This window comes from Xiphophorus maculatus, chromosome 18 (genome assembly GCF_002775205.1).
Source record: "Xiphophorus maculatus strain JP 163 A chromosome 18, X_maculatus-5.0-male, whole genome shotgun sequence".
Taxonomy (NCBI): Eukaryota; Metazoa; Chordata; class Actinopteri; order Cyprinodontiformes; family Poeciliidae; genus Xiphophorus; species Xiphophorus maculatus.
Genome location: NC_036460.1, coordinates 30,550,579 through 30,578,165, shown reverse-complemented (window position 1 = coordinate 30,578,165; position 27,587 = coordinate 30,550,579). Strand labels below are relative to the sequence as shown.

Sequence of the window (27,587 nt, the reverse complement as noted above, 5' to 3'; positions counted from 1 at the left end):
TGTGACTGGGAGAAACGTTACTCACAATATCAGTGCATTTACTGTAGTAAACTGGAAGTGATGGTCTACATTGAGTAGATGCAGTGTTTGTGAAAACATATCGGACTCTCATTCAAGAGAGTCCGACATTTATGATTTTTTTTTTACATATTGAGAGAAACATTTCCCCTCTAACCTTGCAAATATATATTTTTAAAAAAGGTCACATATGCGGGAAAAAACTGTCTTTGTGCTGAACTACTGTGCTGATGTGAGCGGCTCGACTTCACATCATGGCACACGGCCCCAACGTGAAGCTGAAGCCTTAATGACGCTATAAATGAGTCAGATTCACAGATGTTCCATCCTTCAGTGGTTTGTGGCTGGATGGTCATTCAGGAGGCTCCACTTCTTCTGCTTCTGGGTCAAAGATGTACGGCTGCCCCTTCTATACACACATGGTTTGAATTCTTCTCTTTTGTAGGACTGTGTATCTAGTTTGTTAAATTTCTAGTTTCTTGTTTTCTATGTTCCCTGTATATTCTATTCTCCCATTTCTTCAGATCAACTGCCTTCCATCAAAGCTGCACCCTGTTTCTAACCAGCTACCTTCTCCTCATCCAGGAATCAACTCTCCTCCATCATTATTTGTCAGTCAGGGTCTTTGTCAGATCCTCCCATTACTAACAGTCTGTCTCCCTGTGTTTCCATTGTGTTCCATAGATTTTACTTATTTTTAAGTTGACTGTCGACTTTTTTTTCTTTTTGCCGCCTGCCTCCACCTTCCTATTCACCATTTTATAAGTTCTTTCGCACTGAGTATATCTGTCTTTTTGATCAACCTGCTGACTCACTGCTAATTTACTTAACAAAGACTTATAATTTGCGACAGAATAAGAATTCTAACCTTCACATTCAAATGAATTTGAAAGATTCAGAAACAGTTTAGTACATGTTACAAGGCTGCTGATATTTTAAAGTGAGATTAAATACTCTTACTCAAACTGTGTTACTGTCCCACGGTTACTAAACAAACCAAACCAAAACAAAGGACCGACAGCCCGTCATTTTGTGGATGTCTCAAAATGACCAACTTGGACATATCAGCTACTGTTACCCGAGTGGCTGTCACTGTCTACAGTTTCATGAAGAGACATTTCCAGCACTCTGTCATTTTTTATGTTCTCAGGTACGTCTGTTTACATTTTGTCTTGACGCTGAAGAAGTCTAATGCAAACACATCCTGTAGACAAACTAAAACTTCTGGAGCTATTACAAGTAAAATCACTTAAGTCAATCTGTAGTCGTTTTCACTCAAGTGTTTATCAGTTTATTGACCTCACAACACTAAAATTTCTGTATCTGACTCCTTGTTGATGTCAAATTTAAACGTGGATAGATGAAAATCCTGGACTTTTCCAAGAATTTTGAACATTCTGCAGCTCTTAGGTGTGAAAGCCCAACCTGCTGATGAATGGAGTTTGTTTTAGGTTCCCTGTGTCCTCTGCTACAACAGAGTTAATTATTATACCACTACCAAGCATAAGACATTACCAGTGTGTAGATGTGTATCATGTTATAAACTCTTAATTTAGTTTCAGCAGTGTGATCCACGTGACATTGGAATAGGTATTTGCTGACAATGTTTTGTTGTTTCCTTCTCAATTTTTCTGTACTGAAAAATATCTAAATGTAAGCTGCAGGTTAGAGCAGACAAAACAAACTTTGGAAGTCCAGTTGTTTCATGTGTTCTGTGCTGTAATTACAACTGCAATACCAATTTGAATGGCAGGAGAAGCTCATACAATGAGTGTCTCGCAATGGTGGATTTCTAATGTTGGCATCTGTAAATTTGGTTGCAAGCTCAATGACACAAGATGCTCGGCATCTGACCTCCGACCCACATCATGCAAGCCGCAGCATCGCAGCAGACAGTGTCAGAATTCGATTGGAAGCGGACCGACCCCACCTCAAAAAGTGGATCGTGGTCGGGATGTTCGGTCCGTACGAGGAGTCACACCCTAAACCAAGCTTGCATTAAAGATGACTGGATGAAAAGATTTTATTTGAAAAAAAATCTACAACATGAAAAGATAATTTTTCCCAACTGCTTTTTCTGCAACCCAAAATCTGCAGAAAAGTCCAACATGGCACACTTCTACTGAGACTCAACACAGGCATGACATACAGCAATATATCTAAATGGACCTCAACTTCATTTTGTTGGGCTCTTATTGTCTATTTTTTTTACACTCCTGTGGAACAAAATATTTTAGCTAATGACCATAAATTCCACAGTCATCTTTCAATAGCTGTCAGGACTGATGGCAGCACCAATGAGCCTGTGCAGAACAGTCTGAAGAGAAGGAGGTGTGAGAAGACAAGCAGGCTGCGATAAAGCAGAGGCAGAGGTGTTGGGTAAAGATGTGAGGAAGCACAGGCCGCTACAGTAAGTGAAAGGACAGCTGTATGCTGTGTGCCTGGCTGCCTGCCAGCCTGCTGAAAGGTGAGAGCAGACAGCTCCCCTTTACTCTCACAAACACACACAAGTAGCGGCTATATGTCATATATTTTCAGAGCTTTTTTTTTTGTCTTCCTTGGAGTAGATGAACAGAATCGGGTCTTAGAATGGCTTCCTTCACTGTCTGCACCTCCTAATGGCTTTTGCAGATTGATCTCACAATGGAAGTATAACGTGGTCATCCCTGATCAAATCACTCCCAGCCTCAAACATGCATTCTCCTTTCCCACTCATCACCATGCAAACTTATATTTATATGTTTTCACTGAAGTCTGTGTGGACTGATGTCTTCTTCCTCTCCACACAGATCTGATCTGCGATGTATAACGTGACTGAACAGGCACATGTACAACACTGAGCCACTTATTCTTCATTGGCATATTATATTAAATAAATTAACTAATAAAGTCTTTGTTGTGATTACTGGCACTAAATAGGATTGGATTTCACAAGATCTTACTATTTTTCCGAGCTGTAATCCCGGACTGAGGTGTCCTACACTAGGCCGAAGTGATGAAGATGATTACCATAAGGGCGAAGCAGGGGGAAATGCTTGCTTTGGGGTTTTTTTTACCATTTCATCTCCGTCTTTCAAAGCCGATAATTAAATGGCTTTATCTCCATCTACTGCAATATCAGTGCGAAAAAGGCAGCAGCCATCACTAACGTACAACAGGGTGAAGAAGCGTCACGTTCCGTGCACTGAATAGCCTACCTGTTAGTCTCCTGTAGCCTGATGTGAGCGTTTCAGAGAAAGCCAGGACATCCGCGTCGCGATTCGGTCCGAGTGGCTCCAGGCGGACTCTGGCTTGTTCCTAAGCAGCTGAATCGGGAGCCCCGTTTCCCGCTACTCTTCAGCTGTGCTCGGCCCAACACACCATTTACCGTTATGTGTCCCACACAGCTGCAGCAGAGAACAAGCCTGTAGTATATTAACTGGAAGATGCTTCATGGCTCCCATCCGACACCGGATCGTCGACAATAGGCTTCTTCACGTTACCGCGCTGCATGCATGGAGGCACACCTCTTATTCTGCGGTCGGACTTGGACCTGCTCTCCGGATCTCTTCACCCGACCATGCTGCCGAAAAAGCACAATGAAGTTGTCCTCAGAACTCGGTGTCTTCCACCCCACCGACACTGCTACTGTGACACGTCTGCAGGAACTCGTCTAGGTTTCTCTGCTCCACGGCTGCTGCTGCTGCTGCTGCTCACGATAGGGCCGGGTCGTCCGCATATAGACGCGCACAGCGCATCCTGGTGGAACGTTCTTTCTCTGTGTTCAGATTGTTGAGCGGTAAGGTGCTGTCATCCTGGCGCTCAGGTGCCCACAGTGCTTTAAGGACACCATTTCAAACGCAATGTAGGCCTGCACAAGTTACACTGAGATGGCTGAAGAGTCATGGCAGTGTCCTTCAAATGTCCATTTCTGCTGGACTATTCATCCTCAACCAAACTGTCACACAAGTGTCTATGTACAGAATGACCAACTTTTGGACCAAGTCATCGTTTTGCAAGTTAAAAGTACGTTTAAAGTAATTCTACCCAATCTTCAATCAAGTCATTTGACCAAATATGTAACTTAATTAATTTAATTTAATATGCAATGTAATTTATAAATTTTAAACATTAAAAGGTTTATCTGCTTTCCAGAGCGCCAGGCAAGAGAAAACGAACTTCAAAAATATCACAAAATCAGTTCTGATGTAATTTTTTATAGAATAACAAATGTATGGAGCTAACACAGTCTCAACATTCACAAATGCACAGGAAGATTCACACATACACAGAACAAGTTAAAACTTGTATTTTTAATGCAAACACAACTGTGTGGGACTTTTACTGCCATAGGTCAAGCGCATATATTTTCAATTTGCCAGCAGGATTTCATCTTTTTCTCAAAACTTGTAATAATTGTGCTTATTGTGTATTTTGTTGACAAAATTATCACATGATAAACACCGAAAATGTGGCAATGTTCATCAAGGAAGCTTTGTCTGTCACAAAAAAAAAAAAAATCAGTTTTCAAAATGTAAAGTAGTGAGATAGGTTTTGTTTCACTCTACTGAACATTTATGAATACTATCTAATTTTGTGTTGGTGAGTATTGGGGCTGGTGTAATGGCTGCTGAGAATTAGATGCCCTGTCGGGGGAACGAGCATCGCTCTAAACTTTCGCATAATGATGAGAAAACAGACTGAAATATGAGCGAAGATGAAACTTTTAAAGATATTTGCGACATTATTATGTTTCTTGGCCACTTGAGCCCGGAAACGGCGGGTTTTATTTTGTAGTTGAGTTGAAATAAATACGGTTTGGACACCTTTATTGAGACACATAAGTCCAACGTTTTGCAGTCAATGTCTGATGAAAATGTTCTCCGCTAATGGTTTGCAATTCCCCGCTTTTTCTTTTAACACTATAATAGCTCAACACATGAGAAAACAGAGCCCCGTTATGTAGAACATTTGATATCACCCTTAGCTGTCTAGGAAGGGATGCATTTTAATTTCTGATCCAACATCTGCATGTCCTGTCTATTGTCCTGTTGATATGAGACTCATACCAGTAGCTCAGAGAACAGGTGTGATCATGTAGAAAAGCTCACATCTTTCTTAATTCTCTATCTGTCTGAGTGAGCAGGGGATGCATTTGTTGGCAAAGCTAATTGTTAGCTGTAAAAAGAAAAATGAAGTAGAAAGTCATTATGTAATAATTTTGTATGTATGTAATTATGTAGGAATTGTAGTAATAATAAAAATAACAATAATAATAATACAGCTGTGAAAAATGTAACCTTTAATCAGAACAAACTCTAAAGCTCTGTATTTAACTCTCTCTACCTCCAACCTCCACCTAGAACATGCAGCAGATAAAATATACACCTGCTTTTCAATAAAAATGCAAAAGCAGATCGATCCATCGGGTTTAGTAAATCACATTGTTGGAGGTAAGTTACTATATTCCCAGTATTTTTGATGATCAGCTTATTTATAGCACATTCATGAAGGTAGACACACTAACATTAGGACGCCAGCAATTCTCCTTATTTTGCTGCACAATCCTGTTTGTTGTTTGTAGATCAGACTTCCACATGATATCAGGTTGTTATCTGTTTTTATGCACAAAAACTTTAGTAGATCTGACCCGAAGAGGGTCCAGGACTGGATGAGTCCAAATAAAACTCTCTAAAGATCTTTCACCACAAGAGGGCATAAAGGAGCCACTAAAAAACAACAGAATTTACATTTCAAACATTCCATTAATCCCGTTAACAGCCACACTCACAGTGCTTGTAATGTAAGTCAAAGGGTCCATCAGGACCCTGCTGTCATCATAATAATTAAGAGGCTAATAACTATTACAATACAGTTATAGTTATACTGTTATATAATGATGAATTTACTGCTTATACAACGTTATAAACTGACTTACAAAACTTACAAAATCAGCTCTTAATACCTCAATACCTAATCATACATGATTATGTGTACGGTTTGTTTATTTTCTTTATTTTTATTTGTTGGTTGTTTTTTTTTTTTCAGATTTGATGGTGGATTACTGAATGCCAGCTGCTTCTGCTTCTTTGGTTATCACATAACACAGTACCTGCACAATGATTCAGTCTTGGAGCTGATTTTGAAGAGCTTTCATAAATAAGGCCATGGATGTGGAATGCTTTGCTTTTCTGTGTCTGTCCTGTCATCATTTTGAAGTGTTTATTGGTTCTGGAAATGCAAGAAGTCAAAAGTAAAGCTATCTTTTGATTTAAATACATGCATTAAAAGTAAAACATCAGGAAAATAAACACTAAGGAAAATACAGATACAAATAAAAGCTACTTAAGTACATTAACAAGAAACTTATACTTTGTTACTTTCTACCTCTGTCCAATATACTGGATATCCCAGATGGAAACTTTTTAAGCTACTTTGAGGAATTAATTGAGTATACTGTACTGTTTAATAGTGAGGATCAGTTGGAATGTATGACTGAATTGAAATGAGTGATTTTCCTGTTATGTACCTTGAGGAGACATTTGTTGTAGCTACAATAACCAGGAAATCAAGCCAAAGCATTGCAGTTCTATTTTATATAGACATTAAGCGCATGATTTACATGTGAAAAGGGAGGATTTAAAAACATGCTGTATCCACTTTAAAAAATCCTGATGGGCCATTTGCTAACCGCAGTGTTGGTAGGCAGAACTGCTTTAGACTCAGCTGAGTCAGTTAGAATATTGGGGAGTATTTTTCATTTTCTATTTTAATATGACTTGCACATTTTATTTCATGATTGATGAAAAGATGGTCCAACCATGCAGATGGTTCAGCTATACCCAGTTGTCACTACAGCCCAAAACAACCAGGAAGTACAAAAGTCTTCAAATAGAGACGTTGAACATCAGTAAGTCTGGCTTGGAAACATCAACCATTTAATTTTTAACCAAATACCAGTTCACTTTCATTTTGTCTGTCTAGAAGCCACAGTGATTATGGTTACCTAACATTGCACTTGCCTACCACAATGGTAGTTCAGAAGTTTGGGATCTATACGTTAAAGCTCAAGTTACTTTGGTCGACATACATTGATTAAAACTGTGATTAATTAAATACTGATTAGGTGTTATTCTTTTCCCATGTGCATTAAGTTCCTCCAAAGCTCTCATTCACCCCGTGGAGAAAATACACAAGGAACGGAGGGGACGGGGTAAGAGGGCGGAGGGGTGAAGGGTTTCCCAGTAGTAGGTCTCACTCTTCAGACTAATGAGAGAGAATGAAGGCGAAGTAACAGTAAAATGCTGACAACACGTCACTTCCTAACAATGTCACCCGTGCAGATCCAGAGTGGGAAGAGGGAGAAATGAAAAAAGTCCCAGTTTTAACCCCTGGCAGGGTTTAAATCATGTTTGATCAATAAAAACACAGCTGAATTTAACAAGATGGAAAAAATAAGAGTATATTTTGTAATAGTAAAATACACTATTTTACTATTGTGTAAAATCTTACACAATAGACGCTGTCATTTTTTATAAAGGTTAAATACACTATTTTACTATTGCACAATAGTATATTTTGCAATAGTATATACGTATAGCAATCAGTGATTTTGTCTGATTGCTTTGCTCCATGTTGTCTCACAGACTTTGAAACACAAGCTAAATATCTAATAGGATGTCATTTCTGAGTTCCAGCAATGAAAGGATTTTTTTGTGCAATTCCAGCAAGTGATCTTAGTTTGTTAGTTTTTTTTCTATTCTGTTCAGTGTTTTGTTTTATCATAACTTACTTTTCCTGATTGCTATGTTAACCATTTTCTCCAATGTTTTCCCAGTTTCTCGCTCCCTTAAATGCTGTTTTTCATCAGCCAGTCAGTATACTCCTGTCTCGCTTCATTCTTTGTCATATCCTTATGTTTTATTTACTGTAGCTCACTTGGTTTGTCTGAAGATGTTCTGAATTTTGCTTTTTGCCCTTGTTTTTTAATTGCTATTAAAGTTTCTTTACAGTTTTAGCTCTGCCTGTTTCTTCCCTGCATTTTGCACCACTCAATGCATCAGCATGTTGGAGTGGCTCTGTTAGCTGCATTTATTATTATTATTTTACATTTTAATTTCTCCATGTCTGGCAGAGAAATTACTTCTTTTTTTGGGGGATGATAGTTCTCTCTAGCTTTGAATGCTGTGCAACTAGAAAGATTTCTATTGATATTGTTTTTAGTTTTGGTCATATGCTATGATATGTAACCATGGCAACATAGCTGCTACAAGTGGGAGCAGCTGAATAACGTCACACAAGCTGAAATAGTACCTTAAGTGAAACCACAAATCTCAGATTAGTTTAAAAGGAGGGATCATGTTTATGGATGCAGAAGCAAAAAGGAAAGAGGAAAGGAGGAAATTCAAACCATAAAACGTGATATCACTGGCCAACAAGTTTACGATAGTCTTTTATTACTCCCACAAGTTTGAAATTTAAATTGTCGTGACAAAAAGTGGACAGGAGTAACAGAAGTGGGGCTTGGCAGTGCGACCCATGTACGCATCCATCATGGGTTCACGTCCTGGCCTGATGACCGTCAATGCACATCTTCCCCGTTTTTCATAATCCACCTTCCAGTTTGCCTACTGAAAATTAAAGGCCACTAGAGATGAAACCTAGAATAACAGAAATGTAAAACGACAATCATCCCCACTTTGTGGATGGAGCAGTTTGCCATTGAGCTGTCAGAGCTCCCTGCATGAGGCGGGTGATGATGTCCAACAGGCAAAACAGCTCAGCTGCCATTTTCCTTCCACACAACACCTTGATATAATACCACTGATACAACACCTGGGTCCAGAGGGCATCGTAGGACAGAGCTGGCCATCCAAGCCTTTTCAGTCTCTGTCTGTCCCCAGCAGATCACACCAGTCTGAAGTCTGTGTGCTTTACTGAGACTCGGCTGCAGGATCATATCCCAGACTCCGCCGCCTTTCTGCCAAGCTCCCTGACTGTACGAGCAAACAGATGTTTAAAGAGCAGCAGGAAAAGAAAAGCAGGTGCATTAGCAGTGCTCGTCAACAACAGATGGTGTCATCCGTGTTACTGTGGAGTGTCGTCTCTGCAGTGAACACTTGGCAGTAATTTTCCGTCCATATTACTTACCAAGAGTCCAGCAGTGTTATTTTGGCAACCGCCTATGTAATCTACATAAACTGCATGTGTTTTCCACTCTGTAACTATTCTGCTGCTTCTTTGTGTGACATCTACATTAACTAGATCTGGCTTGTGCAAAATGACTTCAGGCCCAGGAGCTTACTGATCACAATCATTACAGATTTCTTTAGATTTAAACTGAATGATTTGTAGGTTAGGAGAGGAGACTGGCAGTAGGATTTTCTGTGAGAGAGTAAATAAGACCTCCATGCCGCAGAACACACAACTTGTCAAACAGAACATTGTTTTTATACAATTACCTCATTAATTATTAATTAACATCTTACAAAAAATAAGTACAACTTCTCTTGTGTGCAATTTCAATGAACTAAAACATACCACAAAACAAATCTTAACCACAAAAAGGAAGATAAATGATAAAACCCAATCAGGTGTGTATTCTGTTTTACAGAAAAAAAGTAATTGTGCTTCCTCTGAGATTCACTCAGTGTTTTAGTTTCCCCAACTTTGAATGTTCGTTGATCATCAACACTCAGTTTTTTAAAACCCCAATCTTGTTCAGTTATGTTGGAACATCCATCTGGATCAATTATTAGTTTGTCCTGAAATGTCAACTTGTTTTGTTCACCACAGGCCCACAAGCAAAAAGCCTGGAAGGTGAAGAAAACCATGAATAAATGCTTCTCAAGCGTCTCTCTTCCTGCTTTTTTTATTTTATTTTTTGGTACCTCCCTCCTGGCACAGTGAACATCCACCCATCAATGTCCTGACCTGCAGCGACATTTCATTTTCCTTCTGGATTATAAAGTAATTTTTTTTACCTCAACTGTATTGAGCATTTTTTCTGTTTTGGAATATACACGGCATAGTTGTTGAAAGTAAATCTTAAAACTATCATATCTAACTCTTCTTGTCAGTCATTGGATACAGTCATTTACATACTTTTCTGTTTCTCTTTCAGACTGGAAAAATCTCAGGGTTTACTTGGAGTCTATCCTGGTAAACCAGCTCTTTGGTCTACGCTTTGCTTTGTCCAGAGGATCTGGGCTCTCAGCTGCTGAGAAACGATTGCTTCCTGGTGGTGTGGACTGTTGAAGTTTAAAATTTTATCCAATTGCTAACATTTGCCCGTGGCATGTGTAATGTGCCAGTTTGACACTATGAAGCTTTCAGGATATTTCCTGGGCTGTACACAGCCGTTCTCCACTGCAAAGTGAAAAGTGCTGACCCGAGAGAACCAGCTGCTATGATAATTTCATATTTTTAGGTCTGACCAACACGGACCGAATGTCCTTGTTCAGTTTCACTGCTGCTGTTTCTAAAACTACAGCTAGACTGCAATTCTAAAACAGAGCAGAAAATCAATGTCTCCATTCACAAATTCTCCTTCTGTTCACTGACTGGCCCAGGTGAAATTCTAACAGAGGAATCCAAGATAATGGGAGAAAGCCCAGACTGAGCTGTGACGTGAGATTTGAATCGAGTGGAATATTGTAGCAAGGCTAGGCTGCTTGAAGTCCATTCTTGGCATCTATAGAGGAGGCTGTAATGAATAAAGATGAATTCTTTCTTCATCTTGTGGACCTGTTTTTATTTTCTACATTAAATACAGAACAAATCAACTTAAACACAGTGTATTTCCCAGTTTTATCACTTATATTTTTAAGGTCTTCCTGAAGAGATGCTACTCTTTACTTTTAATTTTTGTCCATCCTGAGTCAATGTCTCAACAAACATTTTATTATAAGTCTATAGTGACAATAAAGATACCAGTTACAAGATATGGTTTTCATTCTTTACAAAGCAAAATTTTATATTTCTTAAAAACATAATCTTAGTTGCTTTATTATGGCAGCAAGAAATGGTCAGTTCAGTTAATCTAACTGTATGTGGATATTTGTGTTTGTGCCTAAACTTCACAAGGAAAATAAACACATGCATTAAACGACAGTTGGTCACAAACTGCACGCGTCGTCACCCAAACTTTAAGACTTGCTAACTTTACAAGAAATCAAATAGTAACAAACTAATACTGAAATATTAACTTTTATAAGATTCAATTAATGGAGGACAAACCAACAAAGTTTGTTGCAATTTGATCAACAGAAAAGACTACAGAGATTTTAAAGTTGACCATAATTAATTAAAGTAGATCTTCAACAAAGCGAAGCTCAACTTTGGTTTGTTGAAGAGACAAACAATCTTCTGAGTAAAGAAAGCTGTTCTGATGTTCAAGGGTCAAAGAGCAGTGTTGACATTTTGACAATTATCTGCTGCTTGCTATTAAGAAGGAAGGCCTCAATGATTTCTTGGTTAATTTGTAACTTATTTGACTATTACACAGTCGTGTAGTAATGTTGTCAGTTTTTAATGATAATTAAAGTCTTTGGCACAATGAAATGATTTTAAATTCTTGTCTCATATCTAAGAGATTACAAGACGAGACAAGAAGAAGACAAGAAAAAATCTCCTGCAAGATACCCCCCAAAAAATCCTCCTAAGATCCTGTTTTTCCTGTTCTCAGTTCTAACAATCTTAACATCTGTGTTCATGTTTTCCTTAATACTCCAGATAACATCAGAAATCAATGAAGCAGTACATGGATGCATGTACACACAAACGGTTAAAAGTTCCAGTTTGTCACAACAATAGTTATCGGACTGAATGAACTGTGACAAGGTGTTGATCACTCCACCCCCAACAAACAGCCCCTTTCAAATCCCTCTCTATCTGCTATCTTCCGGGAATACTAATAGGCTCCCTGCAGAGTAATGTGACCATTTGAATCCCCCTGGCCCTGGAGCTCAACTCTGCACCTCACAGTGGAGTAAAGAGCAGCACGCTCAGTCACACTCAGAGTCAACCTCAGTGGAGAGAAATTTCCCCCCACCCCACTTTTTCTGTTGGACTCCTTTTGGGATTTTGAACCCCCATTTTTCCAAGGAATCGGTGGCGCTCTCTGAATGAGCCGCAGTCCTGAGTCTGCTTCACAGAGCCAGTCTAAGGGGAACAGGTCAAAGGGCTCCAGGTTGGCCCTGAGTGCAGCTCTAGGTGAGTACAAGCCCCAGCATGATGCTGACCTGAGGTGAGGTTCTGATACCTGGATAAAAAGGGGCAACAATTGGTGATCAAATCATGGGGATTGATTACAGCTGAAGAGTTTTCTTCAGGAGCAACACAGGGAAAGTTTGTGTGTGTTTTATCATTGTTATAAAAGGCTGTAAAGAAAGATGTTTTCAGCTTAGTCTTTTTTATTTTTAGCTAAAACTATTTGTGGGAATCAGAGTTGGTAATCGACCAACAGACTGAAAACAAGTCCAAATATTCATCTTTAAATGAGTTTGGATTATCACACGTCTGATGTTGCAGTTCAGCCATGCTGTGAAGTGATGAAGTTAAAAATGTAGAAAACAGTGGCAGCTGATCACACATTACATAAACCTCTGCACGAGCCCAAGGTGATGAGCACCATGTCTCTGATGTGCTGCTTCACGCAATCAGAAATAACTTCAACTGCAAAAACACTGTAATGATACAGTCACATGAAACACGGAGTATGTTTCTGCTGGCAGACATTTGTTTTTTATAAAAGCTAAAGATTAGTTAGTTTTGTTATATCAAAGTGATGTTGTTCTTTTGTTGTCATGGTGCTCAATCCATGGTGCAATCATTTAAAAAAAAAACATGCAGGAGCCTCCAGGAATCTGTAGTGAATCAGTTTACATTTTAATAATCATGCATGTGTGTGATTACAATTGTATGTAAAAACGTAAGTTGTGTTTTATAGGATACACAGTATAATTGCAGATTTGAAGATTTCTGCTCTCTTAAGGTCAGAGTTCATGGTTGAACAATAAGAAAGGTAATCAGATCAGAACCACTGCTTATCAAAAAGAACTCAAAGGAACATCTCACCTTTACCAAAGAGTTTCTAATGATATTCATGACATATAGAAAAGTATTGTGTTGACCGATTAGATTACAGTGGGATGTGTTGGGTCCCGTTGTGGGTACTGGAACATCCACCCCAAAATAATCAGCATTTCCTTAAAACAACACCATCATTTCAGTCCAGGAAACACTGCAGAGATCCTCCAGGAAGTCTTTTATCCCACATGATGATCTGTTTTATTGATGGAACCTTGAATTCTGCTCTTTACCAGAAAACCTTGTCAGGAGAATATTCTGCCATCCTAACCTGAAGCATATGTAGGTTATGCAGCCATACAATGAGGAGGATGATCAGGGCTGTCCGTCATGTTCTTGATTTTGTAAAGAATTCTTCTGTGTGCCATCATTCTCTGGAGTTTAATATGATCTTAATATTCCTTCATTCTTGAAAACCTATCAAATGTGGCTGAACTGAAAATAGTTCTGCAAAGTAGAGGGGTACAGAGTTCCTCCCCAGTCTAAAACACTCACTGCCATCCCACATGTTTGGACTGGAGGCATCATCAGTTATTAGGTTATTAGAAAAATTACAATTAAAATAAAAAAAAAATAGGTTATTAATTATTAAGTTATTAGAAAACCAGGCTGGTTTCCTTAGCTTTAGACATTTAATAAATCACGTCATCATTTGAAAAGTGTATTCTCATATATTTGAAAATATAATTAATGATCTGAATCATGTAAGTCTGATCAACAAGTAGTCTAGAATCACATCCTGACATCCCGTATGCAAAACTGAGAACGACGCTAATACTATGCTAATATCCTCGTCCCCTCATAGCTGGTTCCATCAGAACGGTCTCAGTTTGAGTGGGCTTGAAACTGAGACATGTGACAATCTTGCTGAGAATTATCCAACTATTGTTTTTATTTCTGGGAAGAGTACATTTTCCAACCAAATCAACTCCAGACTCCAGACCCAACCTAAATGCTGAAGCACGGCGACACAAGTTTTAACTTTGAAGAGTAGAGAAAGCACAAAGCCTGACATTGAAGAGTGGTTTTATTCATGGAATGGAGAGATTTGTTATTTGTGAAGAGTCATACAGCCATGCAGGGAAAGCTCCCTGCAAGACACATTCCTACTCTGCATGTCACTGTGTTGCTCAGACTGATTCCCAGCTGAGAGCCGCTCTAATCTCCTGGCAACAATATTGACATAGAAATAGAAACTCTGCAGAATGCAGAAGTCTAGCTGTCAGACTGTCAGGACTGCCGGCACATACATCCCATACAGCTGCTTAAATTAAACATGACTGTTCTGTACATTCAACCTAATTTTGAGAATCTGTTCTACATGAAAACTAGGACCCTAAAATCAACTGATTTCAACATGTCTACAACCGATTCCATGGCTAGACCTGTCAAAAAGAAGCTCAAGAACAAAACGTCTCGTATTTGAATATTTAATAAAAATGTAAAAATGTCCGTGTTTAGTAGTTTTATTATTTTTTGCACTTTCAGTTCGCACCGTATCCACAAACTATGATTACAATCATATTTATTAATAACTGACAGCGCTCTCTGGAACAGCGCCAGAGGCTGAACGTCAGAACCATAAAGAAAGATTCAGAGTGTTGCTGCTGATCAGTCACATGAACGAACATGAATGTCAAAGTTTAAAAATTGTATTACTAACATTAATTTTTTTTTCTTTCAGGGTCAATTTCATTTGCCCTGTTTGAGATCTACCTGCAACCATGACAACCAAAACCAACAGTAGCGTTCTGGCTGGCAAAGCATCCTCCTACCCCCTGTTGTCTTCTCCCGCTCGTCAACGTCTAGTCACCAAAGATGGACACTGTACGCTTAATGCCCCTGCCTGCCCCTCAGACTCGTGGCGCAGGAGCTGGGGCAGAGTCTGGCTGCTGGCGCTGCAGGATTTGTGGGGACTATTGGTGAGTCTGCGCTGGAGATGGGTACTCCTCGCCTTCTGTGCATCCTTCATTGCCCACTGGCTGTTGTTTGCCTGCTTGTGGTACTTGCTGGCCCATCTCAATGGAGACCTTGCTGTGAAAAATCATGATGACCCCCCACAGGATCACGTGGTTTGCGTGAAACATATTACAAGTTTCACTGCTGCCTTCTCCTTCTCTCTTGAGACCCAGCTGACCATTGGCTATGGCACCATGTTCCCCAGTGGAGACTGTCCCAGTGCTATAGCACTGCTGGCTGTGCAGATGCTGCTGGGGCTTATGCTGGAGGCCTTCATCACAGGTACAATTTCTGACCAAAGCATGAGAGAACACTCTATGCTAGACGTAGTAAACATATCTGCAGTGAGGCTGTGCTCAGGAATTAGGCATAATGTAATACTGACAAAGAACTACAGAATTATAAAGAACAGATTCAACAAAATGTGATGAATGTAAGAAATTAAATTTGATCTTTAAAGGTTCGAAAACATCATGTGAATTAATTATCTATGCTTTAATGAGAGTAGAGCATATATTTTCTCTTCTTTTATAAATACCATCTGATACTTGCAGTGTTTAAATTCTTACAGAACAGACTACTGTGTGTCTCATTTCACAAAATATTACAATCAGTCACAAAGCAAGTATTGGATATAATTCTTCATTTAAAGTGTATATTTTTAATCAGACATGTATTTAATTATTTTTTGTGCAACTGACTTGGTTTTGATGACAGTCGGAGCGAGACAGCATGCTTCAATAATTGGCTACATGGTCCTTAATGAGTCACAGTAAATAATAAGGTATGGACTTAAGGAAGTAACATATGAGACAAATGTTTGTTTCTCAAATAACAAAATGTGAATGAACAGAAAAGAACAAGTTAAAATAAAAATGGTTGCGACCCCAGAAGGATAAGAAGGTGTAGACAATGAATGTATGGGTGGATAGTGTCAACCCTAAGAGTGAAAACAACCATACCACTCAGACAAACATACATAGTTGTTATTTAGAGATGGCAGTAAACGTAGTCATGCTTCTGGACGGTGAGGCATCCAGAGTACCCAGAGTGAACCCATGCATGCAGAGGAGAATCTGCAGACTCCACACAGAAAGACCCAGCACAGGAGAATGAGCAGCATTAATTCAACACTAAAAGTCCATTTCCACACTGAGCCAGTGAACACATGGTCCCGCAGTGTACAGTGTTAAAGTTACACTGATGTCAATGTTACTCTAATTTTATTCTAATTAGAGTTAAAATGACTTATAGAATAAAACTTGACTAACACTCACAATTGTTAATATGCTTTTATTCTATGGAGAGAAATAACACCTGCAGAGTTATTCAAAAAGGATACTTTTAGTTTTTGACTGTTATTTTAATTAATATCCAATAGTGTGAGACCTCTATAGCACTGTTAATGAAATGTAACGCTATGCTCAGCATTGATCTCTGTTAATTCAGTGTCCAAAAAATAATAATTAGATACTGTTTTACCATAAACCTGTTCAACATTTGCATTTATTGAAATCAATAATAATGTAAAATATTTAAATAATTCTCAGATATACCACTAAGACTTTATATAAAACTTTTAAGGTAAAATAAGTATTTGTAAATCATGACGAATTTATCTGAAAATCTTTAACCAGTTCTGTTTTTTTTTTTAAACAAAAATTCACATCATCAGTACCATTTGTTACAAAGGACAAATTTTCTTATTTATTCAAACAATATTAATTTTGTTTGTTGTAGAAGGTTAAAAACATAAATTTTCTTAGAAGGCCAAGTAAACATTTTTGCCACAAAGTACACAAAAGGTTTTCAAACTAGACCTCTGGGTTGACAGTGAGCAATTAGGAGAATCTTTGCTTATGTTCTCGATCAAATTCTGTAGAGCCAGGCAATTTTTTAACATGGAGAAATTTTTTTAAATACATAACAATTGTCAGATTACAGACTTGTCCTTTGTTTGCACCAAAGCATCATTTTACCATAATAACATGTTGCTGTTTTATTTAAATGAACACATTTGAAAATCACAGCATTTAAAAGTAGAAGGCAGAAATATGTCAGATTATGTTAAAAAGCTGACCACAAATTTGTTTCTAAAAAATGATGACTGACAAATAAGTGTAAAAAAAAAAAAATCTAGATATTGACACTTGATTCTAACAATATGAAACTTTTAATATGAAAATATATTAAGTAATATAGAAGAATATCAAGATAGTATCAAAATCAAAATGAATAAAACCATAAAATGATGTTTTTGTTCTTGGGCAAACTTGGTGCTTGCTTGTTAACTGTATAAATGGTGGATTTGATGGCATCATTACGGTCCTGGATGCTTGTTCCACTCCAAGTATGAAAATAACAAAAAGGGAAAAAAAGTTAGATTACAACATTTCTGCTGAAAGTTAAATGCTTCAAGCTTTCCCTGTCAATGCAGCTAACCAACAGTCTAGACGCAGGCACAAGAATACATGGCAATAAAAGGAAGAAAAATTGTTTTCAAACAGAATCCATTTCATATATGACAAGAAACAGAGAAAAAGTGAAGAAAGGGAACAGATGATAGTTTTTGCAAAAAAATACGCAGCATAAACCTTTCAGCCTGGGATGCAGAAACCTTGCCAGATCTTTTTCAGCCTCGGCAGGAAGGAGCAATCAGGCTGAGCAGGAGAATGGCTGAAGTAAGATCACCGTTCCAGAACAGAAACAACACAAGATATGAGAATAAAAAGATTTTAAAAACTTGCAACTACAAGAATGCTAACAGTCGGTGCCACAGAGATGTCCAATTGACTTCGACGCCCCTTGGCATTTCACATCTGTCATGTGTAATGCATATTTTTGACAAAAAAAAAAGTTCTGCCTGAAGAACCATGTTACTTTAATATGCTGCTTTGACTAGAAAATTTGAAAAAAGAAAATTAAATTGAGGAACCTTACTGTGATTTCTCAGGCATAGCGAAGACGTTGAAAATGGCGCTGAGAAAATTCTGCTCAGTCTGGCAGGAGGTGAAAGGGGGCGGAGCTCTTCGGAGTCAACATAAAGAGGCATTTTACTCTCGGTGCTGTTGAATTGACTCTCACAGAGTTCACATGCTCTGACATGCTGATTTACACTTGGGATTTTACTGTGTACTTTTCCTGCTGCTCTTTAACCCTCCCGTAGTCCTACGATGGGTGAAGTGGACCCTGTGTGAGCTTTGGGTCCTGTATCTAGTCCTGGCGAAGACGCAGGACTACATACAGGTTTTGGGAAGTGACGGTCTGATGGGACACCCCCATCGCTTCCCCATTGTCCGATCAGGACATCTGCCTCGCTCTCACTGTGAATTGAGCCAGGACTGGAGGAGGGTTAAATCTCTATCTGCTCATACAGTCAGGAAGCCAGGCAGAGAGATGTTGAAGTTGGGTATATGATCCATAAATCCTCAAGAAATCATCAAAATATTCTCAGATAATCATGTATAGATGTTGTATAATATTATTTTATTTTCATAATAAAAATATATAATTGTCAACTAATATTTTTATGATGCCAACTTAAATGTATTAAAATGAATTAAAAATCTACATGAATAAATTATTAGAATAATTTTATTATTTATTCTATATTATCGAAATAAAGAACAATATCAAGGTTTTGCCATGTCAAAAGATTTGTCGCTATAATAAAATAGCTAACCTCCATTTAACACTATCTAGACAATAAATTATTTAAAAATCTCTTATTCATCAGAGAGTTACCATATATTGTCAGATAGGCATACATGTGGAATTCTATTATTATATTTCTATATCCCTAGCTTAAATAAACAACTATCCCCCACAGCAAAGAGAGAAGTGCTGAGCCGAATGACGTGTTTACCAGCCACCAAAGATTCTCTGGCAAAGATTAAATTGTGCTAATCTTTATCTTAATATTGCTCCGGCGTTAATAGTTCAATATTTGGAAGCACGGCCAACATGGACTGAATGACTTTGTTCACTTTCTCCAAAACTACGTCTATAAACAGGCTACAATTCTAAAAGAGTGCAGGGTTACATTTATTCAGAGAAATAAAGGTCAATGGGAGAAAAAAGAAAGAGAAATCCCAAAGGGAGCATTGGAGGGAGATGAGAATTGAGTAGAATTGCAAAGTCTAGAATAATTCATAAACCATAAATCATAATCTGCCCACATCACATGGTTAGCTGCTCGCCCAATCCTACAGTCTAAGCCTACGGAGGAGTTAACAGAAATAGGTTTTGCATATTATTGTGATGTTTCAGGATGTTATTAGATATTCTTTTTTTCTCTCAATAACTTGCCATTGCAAACTGTAATGCCGATATAGCTCATGTCCTTTAGGTATAAACCACCTGTTCACATGTGCTGATGTGACAAACAGCATTAGATCTATTTGAAGATGGTTGGGATGATGGAGGACTATCTTCAAACTACACTGTGGGATGTTCGAGATGTTCTCGAGTTCATAACATAATATCGTTGGCCAAATCTTACCAACTGCAAGCTCAAACAACTCCAAACTTGGGCTTGTTACTATGTTACTCCAGTAAAATAAAAAACTGTTTAATTATTGGTTTTGTTTTGGATTCGACCCTCCTAGTTATTCTGACAAAGGAATGCAGATATAGAGGAGTTTCTGTTCGGATGCATATTTCTTCATCGCTTTTTGAGCAATCAAAACAAAACAAGATTAATCAATTAATTTGCCCTCTTAAAAGACACAGACTGCTGGAGATTAACATTTGAACATACATAATCAAGAAGCCAATGAAAATGTGAAAAAATGTAATTCATCTTGTAGCTGTGAGCCTCATGATGGATGGGCTGCGTTCCAACTTGTTTGGCTTCCTAATCAGATTTAAGCAACAGTTCTTTAATCTTCCATGAGACAATACTGTGTGGCCGAGTGCCAGATCTCCCAACTGCACAGTTACATTTTATTTAATTTAAAGACAAATCGTTTGGTAGACGTTGCAAAACATTGCATGGTTTTGCAGTTGATGTGAAAGATTTCATGTAACATTATGACACTATCCTGACGTATCATTTTCAGGTGCATTTGTAGCCAAGATTGCTCGTCCTCAGAAGAGAGCAGGAGCCATCGAGTTCAGTCCACAGGCAGTAGTGGGCCAACACCAGGGCCAGACATGCCTCATGATACGAGTCACTAATCTTATTCAGCGACCTCTGGTGGACGTGAAGGTGAGTGCAGTGCTCTATGAGGAACAGGAAGGCCAGGCTCTGTACCAGATCTCGCTGGACTTCCACTTGGACCATTTAGGCCAACAGCCATGCCCCTTCTTTATTTTCCCGCTTACTTTTTACCACCGACTAGACCGCCAGAGCCCTCTCTACCCTGCTCTTTGCGAAGGCACATCCAAACACTTTGAGCTGGTCGTTTTCCTAACAGCATTGCAAGAGGGAACTGGTGACTCCTGCCAGAAGAAAACCTCTTACTTACGCCAAGAAATTCAGTTTGACCGGCGATTTCTACCTGCCTTGGGGCTGGATGCTCGGGGCAGGTACTTGGTGAGCAAAGAGCACTTTGACACCGCCCACTCCAAGGAGCCTTTGAACAAAGATTGTGTGGTACAAATCAATGGTGATGACACTGACAGGATGGAGTAAACATGATAAACAGAAGCTCCGACTTGGACAGCAGGAGGGGTTCTTTGCACATGGATATTTTGGTCAGGAGATTCCAGCTAACTTTATTTTCTGACATGTAAAATGCTGTCAGAAACAGGTGGTCCTCTTTGTTCCCATCACTAGTTCCACCTGTGCATTTCAATTTGAAGTCTGTGCAGCCTCTGCCTTTTTTCCTTACCTGATTTACTTGGGTCACAGTTTGTCCAAACTGTGTTTAGATGCAAATAAAGAAGGTGCAGCAGAAGAATAAAATATTGTCTGAAGTCGCAGATAAATAAAATGCCTTAATTTAGATTGGACATGTTAATGCCACATGGGTCACATATTGCATGTTTCATATTTTCATAATCTGTTCTGACTTGAATAAGATACAGCCTTTAACAAAATCATTGAACTGCTTTTGGATATGTTCACCAGTGTTAATAACAGCTGTTACCGTTTCAAATATATTCACAATGAGACATTGTTCTATTGAGTTTTAAATACTTTAAAGATAAATAGAATATTTGTGGAAATAAATATTTGTAGCTTTCACAGAGTTCCTGAAGGAAAACATAATCCCTCTTCCAGATGCATTAAGAGAAGTGAGACACATCTCCAACGTGGCGTGCAAAATAAGAATTCATAGTGAAGAAGAAGCAAGACGATGGGAATTAGTAAAAAAAGAAGCCAGTATACACTATAGCTACATGTGATGGCTGACATGTCACACAGGCAGAGGGCACTGCAGGATCTGAATCAAGTTGGCGTGAAGTTGGCCCCCTCTCCTACCTCAAATTAAACAATATTAGTGCACAATGCCGGAGCTGGTTTGTGCAGCACATTTTTCTTGTTTGTGCCACCAGGAGGCAGGCAGAAATGTGAAGGGGGCGTCATTACACGGATATATTATGCTCCATGGTATTTATTAACATTGTTGACTTGTGTTTTCTTCATGGGATTGAGGTAAACTGTGCCCAACCCAGCAACAACAAAAAACATATAAATGTATAAGACCCTGATGATTAAAGATGCTTTTCATCCAAGATTGAACAACCAACAGCATAACATTTATCTACTTGGATGGTCACTATGTTATACATAGTGACCATTTTACTCTACTATATTTATTACACACACACGTATTTTGTATATATACTATACTAAACTATATATATATACTGTATATACTATACTATACTATATAGTATAGTATAGTATATAGTATATATTAACATCTTGGATATTGTAACTAATAAGCAATTTTCCTTGGGGATCAATAACGTATATTCTGTTCTATTTCATTATATTTAAAGTTTTCCAGAGGTCATCATAGGTCAACCAGCCAGTCCACATTCACAAAATCAAAAGAAATATGGTGTCATTCAACTGAGCTCTGTTCATGTTGGTTAGTGCAGCTAAAATATTTTAGCAGTTAACTGACACCCAATTTACTTATTTTTGTAAATTTGGAGGAGGCTGGTTGACCTGCGATGACCTCTGGAAACATTTAGTAATATCTTTAACATGATTGTGGCACAAACAAAACGTTTTGCTGCACCAACGTTGCACAAACGTTTGACACCAATTTCGTTTAATTTGAAGAAGTTGGGGGGCAACGTCACCACGGTAACAAGACGCAAAATTGTGCGAAGATGTAAAGATATTTATTCATTTCTGCAATTCTTCAGGTCAAATTATCTGACAGGTCAAAGTCAGAAAAACTGAGAGAGAATGGGGTGTTTTTCTAAGCAACCATCCATTTATTAGTTTCTTTCCTGTTTTTCTGAACAACTGCAGATTAAAAAAACTTTGAAGACATTTAGAATCATCACAGATAAATATATTTTGAGCTGTATATTAAATGCATTTCTTGTATCCTCAGATTACTGTAAAGTATTTTCATGTATAATGTGTGTCCACAAAAATTCCATCTAAAACTAAGCTAAGCACATGCGTCTCTGCAGAAGATTTCTTAATTAGCATTAAGTGCAGTTAAATCATCTTTTAAAAAAACAAACATTTGTTGGGCTGTCGTGATTTCTAAGCATGTATTTGCAGGTTTGGATCTGTAGGAATTTCAGGTCATCTAACTCCCATTGTTCACATAGTTACTTCCAAATAATTACTGCATAAATACCCTGAATATGTTTCTGATCATTTTGTCAAGTTTTAATGTTCTTGAGCATTAGTGTGAACTATCAAGCCTCAAAATTAGGCAAGGTATTCACTTCAAATGTCACAAACACAAGCCGGCTTTAAGCATAACATCACTACATCCATGTCTAAAGTGAGGTTTCTTATATATGAGTGACCTCCATAATTACTAATAGACAGTTAATGATTTATTTGTATATGATTGATTTTAGCAGGTTACTGTCTAAAATTATACAAAGAAAAATATTTTGTATTACACTGAATTTTTCTAATGTTTTTGGAGATTTAGCCTTGAAAATAAGCATAGTATGTTAAAGTTGTAGTACGTAACTTATACATATTTGTTGAAACTCTGCATATTGCGACAATATGGTATGAGACAAATAATCTGAAAAAAGCTTCTCTGCTTTCTCCCAGTGCTAACTAGAAACAACCAATCAGAGCCTGGAGGAGGGTCTTAGTGCTGTCAATCACTCTACATGCTGCGCTGCTTGCCACTCCCTCGCTCTCTGCTAAGCTGCAGTTTCTTCCTTATAGCAGAGCCTGCTGTGAATGCTCATACTAGTTAGCATGGCCACTGATGACGGCAGATAAAAAGTTTTTCTGTAACGCAAAGTTGTTTCTCCACTATTAGCACATTGTGCAGCGTACACAAGGTTGATTGACAGCACTAAGACACTCCTCCCGGATCTGATTGTTTGTTGTTTTTGATCAGGAGAGATGCATTAAGCCAGGTGGTAATAGTAGCTCAGGGGGGAGGTGCAGGAGCTATATCTTATGTTATTTATCTCATATTTTACTTTCATAACATAATGAAAGTGTTAGCAAATATGCAAAAACATATTTTATGAAAGTTACAAATTGCAGTTTTACAGTAAATTCCTTTATAATAAATGTTGTATTTACATTATTTGATTATAATCAGATCATTTTTTTCTATACTGTTTTCAAAGAGATCATTTAGACGCGCGTAAACATCACTGAACCTCATGCTTTAGTGACTTTATACACTGACTATAATGGGAAATAAACTTTTTTTAAACAAACCCAGAAATGACAAATGCTGATTCTTTTGCCCTCTGTGTCTTCATTCTGTGTTGATTCAACATACTAGTGAGGAGAACAATTTCACTTCATAACAGTGCTGCTGTTTGACTAGTTCATTACACACATATTATGAGTTTTAAGTGAAGCTTTTTAAGCTTTGCTATTAATAAGTTTATTCAGTTTATTTAACGGACTACACAACAGATACTAACAGATATTAAAGAAAAGAAGGATCCAAATCCAGACACCACTGACAAGGATCAGAATTCACTGGCAACCAAAATCTACAGCGACCCCCAGGAGGCAGAAGAGGGGACCAGGGGACCCAAGAGGAGTTTCATTTCAGGTTGATTTTTTTTTGTTGAGGATTTCATGTTTTGTTTGTTTTTTTTCATTGTTTTATTTCAATTTCTCTGTGTGTGTGGGCGGGTGTGTGTGGAGTGTGTGGGGGCGTGTGTGGGAGTGTGAGGGGGTGTGTGTGTGTATTTTAATGTTAGATCAGTGATTCTTGAGAAGAGGGACAAAACAGGTCCTATAGATAAAGCACAACATTTGAATAAAATATACACAAAATATAATTTTTTTCAAATATCTGACAAAACTAACCTGGGCCATGTGAGCACAACAATGTATGTTTTGCTGGTGTTGGCTGAATATTTTTTATTTTAAACATTGTAGTAGGTGGATGGTGACTTTAAAATCCCTTGTCCTGGGGCAGAACTCAATACATTATAATAGTTTGAAACCATTTAAAAATACTAAGATAATATATTATGACAATGAAGTACAGTATATGTATTCAAATAAATAATTATGAAAGTATCAATAAATTTAATTAAAAAATCATTTTTATATATTTTCTAACTACATTGAAATTTGTCCCAAGTTTTTGTCAACACCGTCAGATAAAAAGAATGTTAAAAAAAAAAATCAGGCATTATTGGGGGGCATCAGAATTTCTGAGGACCCCATGACCTCTTCTTTTCTCTTCCTTTGCTAAGAGGGCCAGGCAGCTCTGGTTAGCTTATGCTATTCTTTAGTTTTTTCTTCTGTTTTATTCCTAAGTTGCTCATCACAACCATGATGTGTCAACACCATAACTGACAATTTACAAAACTTTGATGAAGTTTTGGCTTCAAGCAGTGTAACACTAGAAATAACTAACAACAGCTGGTCCACATCCTCAGGACCCCACGGGATCAGTACCTCCAGTGGGTGCATGGTGCTGGACTGCAGGCCTTTCCTCGAGCTTTGTTTTGTGAAATAAATGTGTAATTTTAGTATAGTGTAAAGATTTGATGGACCTGATGAGCTACAATATGGCCTCCTTCAGAATAACATCATATAAATTGAGGTAGTTTGGCATTTTGTCAACTCCATCAGAGTTTTTAACTGACATTGTGACTCTTTCAGTGATAGTGTTGACAAATCTCACTTAAGTGTGCAGTTAATTCATTTTAATGTCTTTTACATAAATGGAATTACGTCACATGTATCAAGTATTTCTTTTTACTCTCTGAAGGTGGTTTGTCACCACCTTCAGTTCTGTCAACTCTGTCTCCGTCAGATGGACTTTATGTTGTTTTTTGTTTTAAATAATATTTCTTTTTTTTTTCTTGAGAAGCATTTTGTCTGTAAAACTGAGTAAAAATATCACTAATAGGGTCATTTAAAAATAATTTTATATTTCTTTTTGTCAGATGGCGATGACAAAGTTCTGGGTCAGGTCCATTAAAATTGTAATTTTCAAAAAAAATGTTGCAACTGGGAGCCTGCACCTTAGCACCTTTATGTTCCCAAAACATTATTTGTCATATTTGTATACATAAGCTTGAGGAATAATTTTTAAAAATTTGGGAAAAATTTAAACCCATTTAGTCCCACTTCTCAAGAATTACCAAGGATGTCTTGCATCCTCAGTTTAGATTCAACTCTTGGTTGGAGTCAGTTTCAAAAAAATGTACAAGTGTCCAGTTAAAACAGGAGACAAACTGTGCTGTGCTGGAGACCTCTGGTGGAGCCAGCTGCTCACTGTCCAAGGAGGCCAGTGCTCAGATAAGCACCGGCCAAACGTGTCAAGTTGTGTCTAACTGGCTAGACATGTTTGATGTGAAAAATGTGTTTCCATTGCAGTTTTGCAAAACACACAAATTTTGATATGGCAGAAAAACCACCTCATCCTGGAGCAAAAACGTTATTGTTTTTTTTTTGTTGTTTTTACATCAAGAAACATGTTTGCTTTTCTTAATTGCTGTGTCTCCATTAAACTAATTTACTTTAGTCACTCTAATTTGTGAAATCTTATGGTGAATTGAAACATTGCCAGTGTTTGTTTGGTCTGCTTCTTGAACTAAACCCCATCTGAGTTAAGGAAACTCCAACCATGTGTTTTACAGTGAACCACTAGAAGGGATGAATCGTTTTTCAGTAGGTCGTCCTGTGATGTTAGCGAAGTGGAGATGGTTGAATAAATGTGTCACGATGCACCAGTGTGCATTAAAAGTCATAACAGTCTCATTTAATATTTTTATTACCAGTACTAATAATATTATTAGTAATATTTTATTACTCCATAAGCATATACAGTATTTGTCTTAAAGATAAATTCTTATCAGGGTGGCTAAACTGCAAACAGTGCAAGAAAAAGAGATTTTGAAAATGTTCTACTTGAGGAAAACGTAATATTACAATTACAAAATGTTTGAAACAGGCATCAGCTTTCTGCTTATTGCATTTAGACAAGAACGATGATTTAGTTGAATTGTAACATGAAGATATTCCTGTCTTGATAAGAACTGTAAACACAGTACTGTATGGAAAGGATTCACAGATTGTATCCTTTCAATTTGTCTTTTCAAATTGAAAGGATACACAGGTTGATTCACATCAAGCCTGTGTGTGTGTGGGTGTGTGTGTGCATGTGTAGAAAAATTTATTTCAGTGAGTTCTAGTTATGATGTTGATGCTCTGTTCTAGTTAATGAACTCTGGAGTGAAAATAGTCTCAAAATATCTGTGCGTGTGTAATACTGGATTTGTAAACCTAAAAATAAAATAAACCTTCTCCTTTACCTACAAATGTTGAATAAGTACGCACAAGTCACCTGGCACACACACACAAAACTGCATTTATGCACAGATCCGGTTATGAGTGGACGACTATTTTTGAGACTCATTTCACGCTTCGGGAGCTCCCAGATTTGTGTGTAGATGGTGCGTTTACATGCTAGTAGAAAGCTGGGTCATCTGAGTTTTGCTCTGAATCTAGTATTTTTATCCTCTAAACGTTTCTCACTGTGCTTGTGCCGAAGAGGCAAATACGTTAGTACGGTGGAAAACGGTCAATTTTAGCACTTCCTTATAATATCCCAAAATTATTTAGACATATTGTGCAGTTTGAGCGGTACAGGAGACTAAGTGGTCTGGAGAAACGACCACTGGGTGGCGGAATGGTTCCAGGAAGCAAGGCGGAGCGTCCCAGTGGTCTGCCCTCTGAAGTAAGTAGAAGCTAAACCTGCAGGCTTTGCTCTCCGATTATAATGAGACATGGAGTAATTATAAATAATTTCAGATTACGTTTTATATGTCTGGTATTTTGATACTCTGTCCTCCTCGTATGTTTTATATGTTAGGTCATGAACTCCTCTAATGCATAACAGAACGACTGGTTCTCTATGATGGATCATATAAATGCAATTGTCCAA

The 27,587-nt window shown here is 37.9% G+C and overlaps 2 protein-coding genes across 7 annotated transcripts in view; one reads left to right on the top strand and one right to left on the bottom strand.

Moving 5' to 3' along the window:
* fat3 (FAT atypical cadherin 3) overlaps positions 1 to 3,838 on the bottom strand; it is a 70,931-nt gene extending 67,093 nt beyond the window's left edge. For 4 of the 6 annotated variants that reach the window (XM_023350697.1, XM_014471896.2, XM_023350699.1 and 1 more), the window contains exon 1: positions 3,216 to 3,838. The gene's annotated coding sequence lies outside the window, so the exon portion shown is untranslated. The remainder of the gene's footprint in view (positions 1 to 3,215) is intronic. The other 2 variants (XM_023350698.1, XM_023350702.1) reach the window with 1 other exon arrangement.
* Positions 3,839 to 11,968: 8,130 nt separating this feature from the next.
* Positions 11,969 to 21,843, top strand: kcnj13 (potassium voltage-gated channel subfamily J member 13). Its single transcript, XM_005807476.2, has 3 exons — positions 11,969 to 12,210; positions 14,771 to 15,327; positions 20,106 to 21,843. The coding sequence occupies exons 2-3, from the start codon at positions 14,811 to 14,813 to the stop codon at positions 20,678 to 20,680; spliced, it is 1,092 nt and encodes a 363-aa protein (XP_005807533.1). The 5' UTR covers positions 11,969 to 12,210; positions 14,771 to 14,810; the 3' UTR covers positions 20,681 to 21,843.
* The last annotated feature ends 5,744 nt before the right edge of the window (positions 21,844 to 27,587 follow it).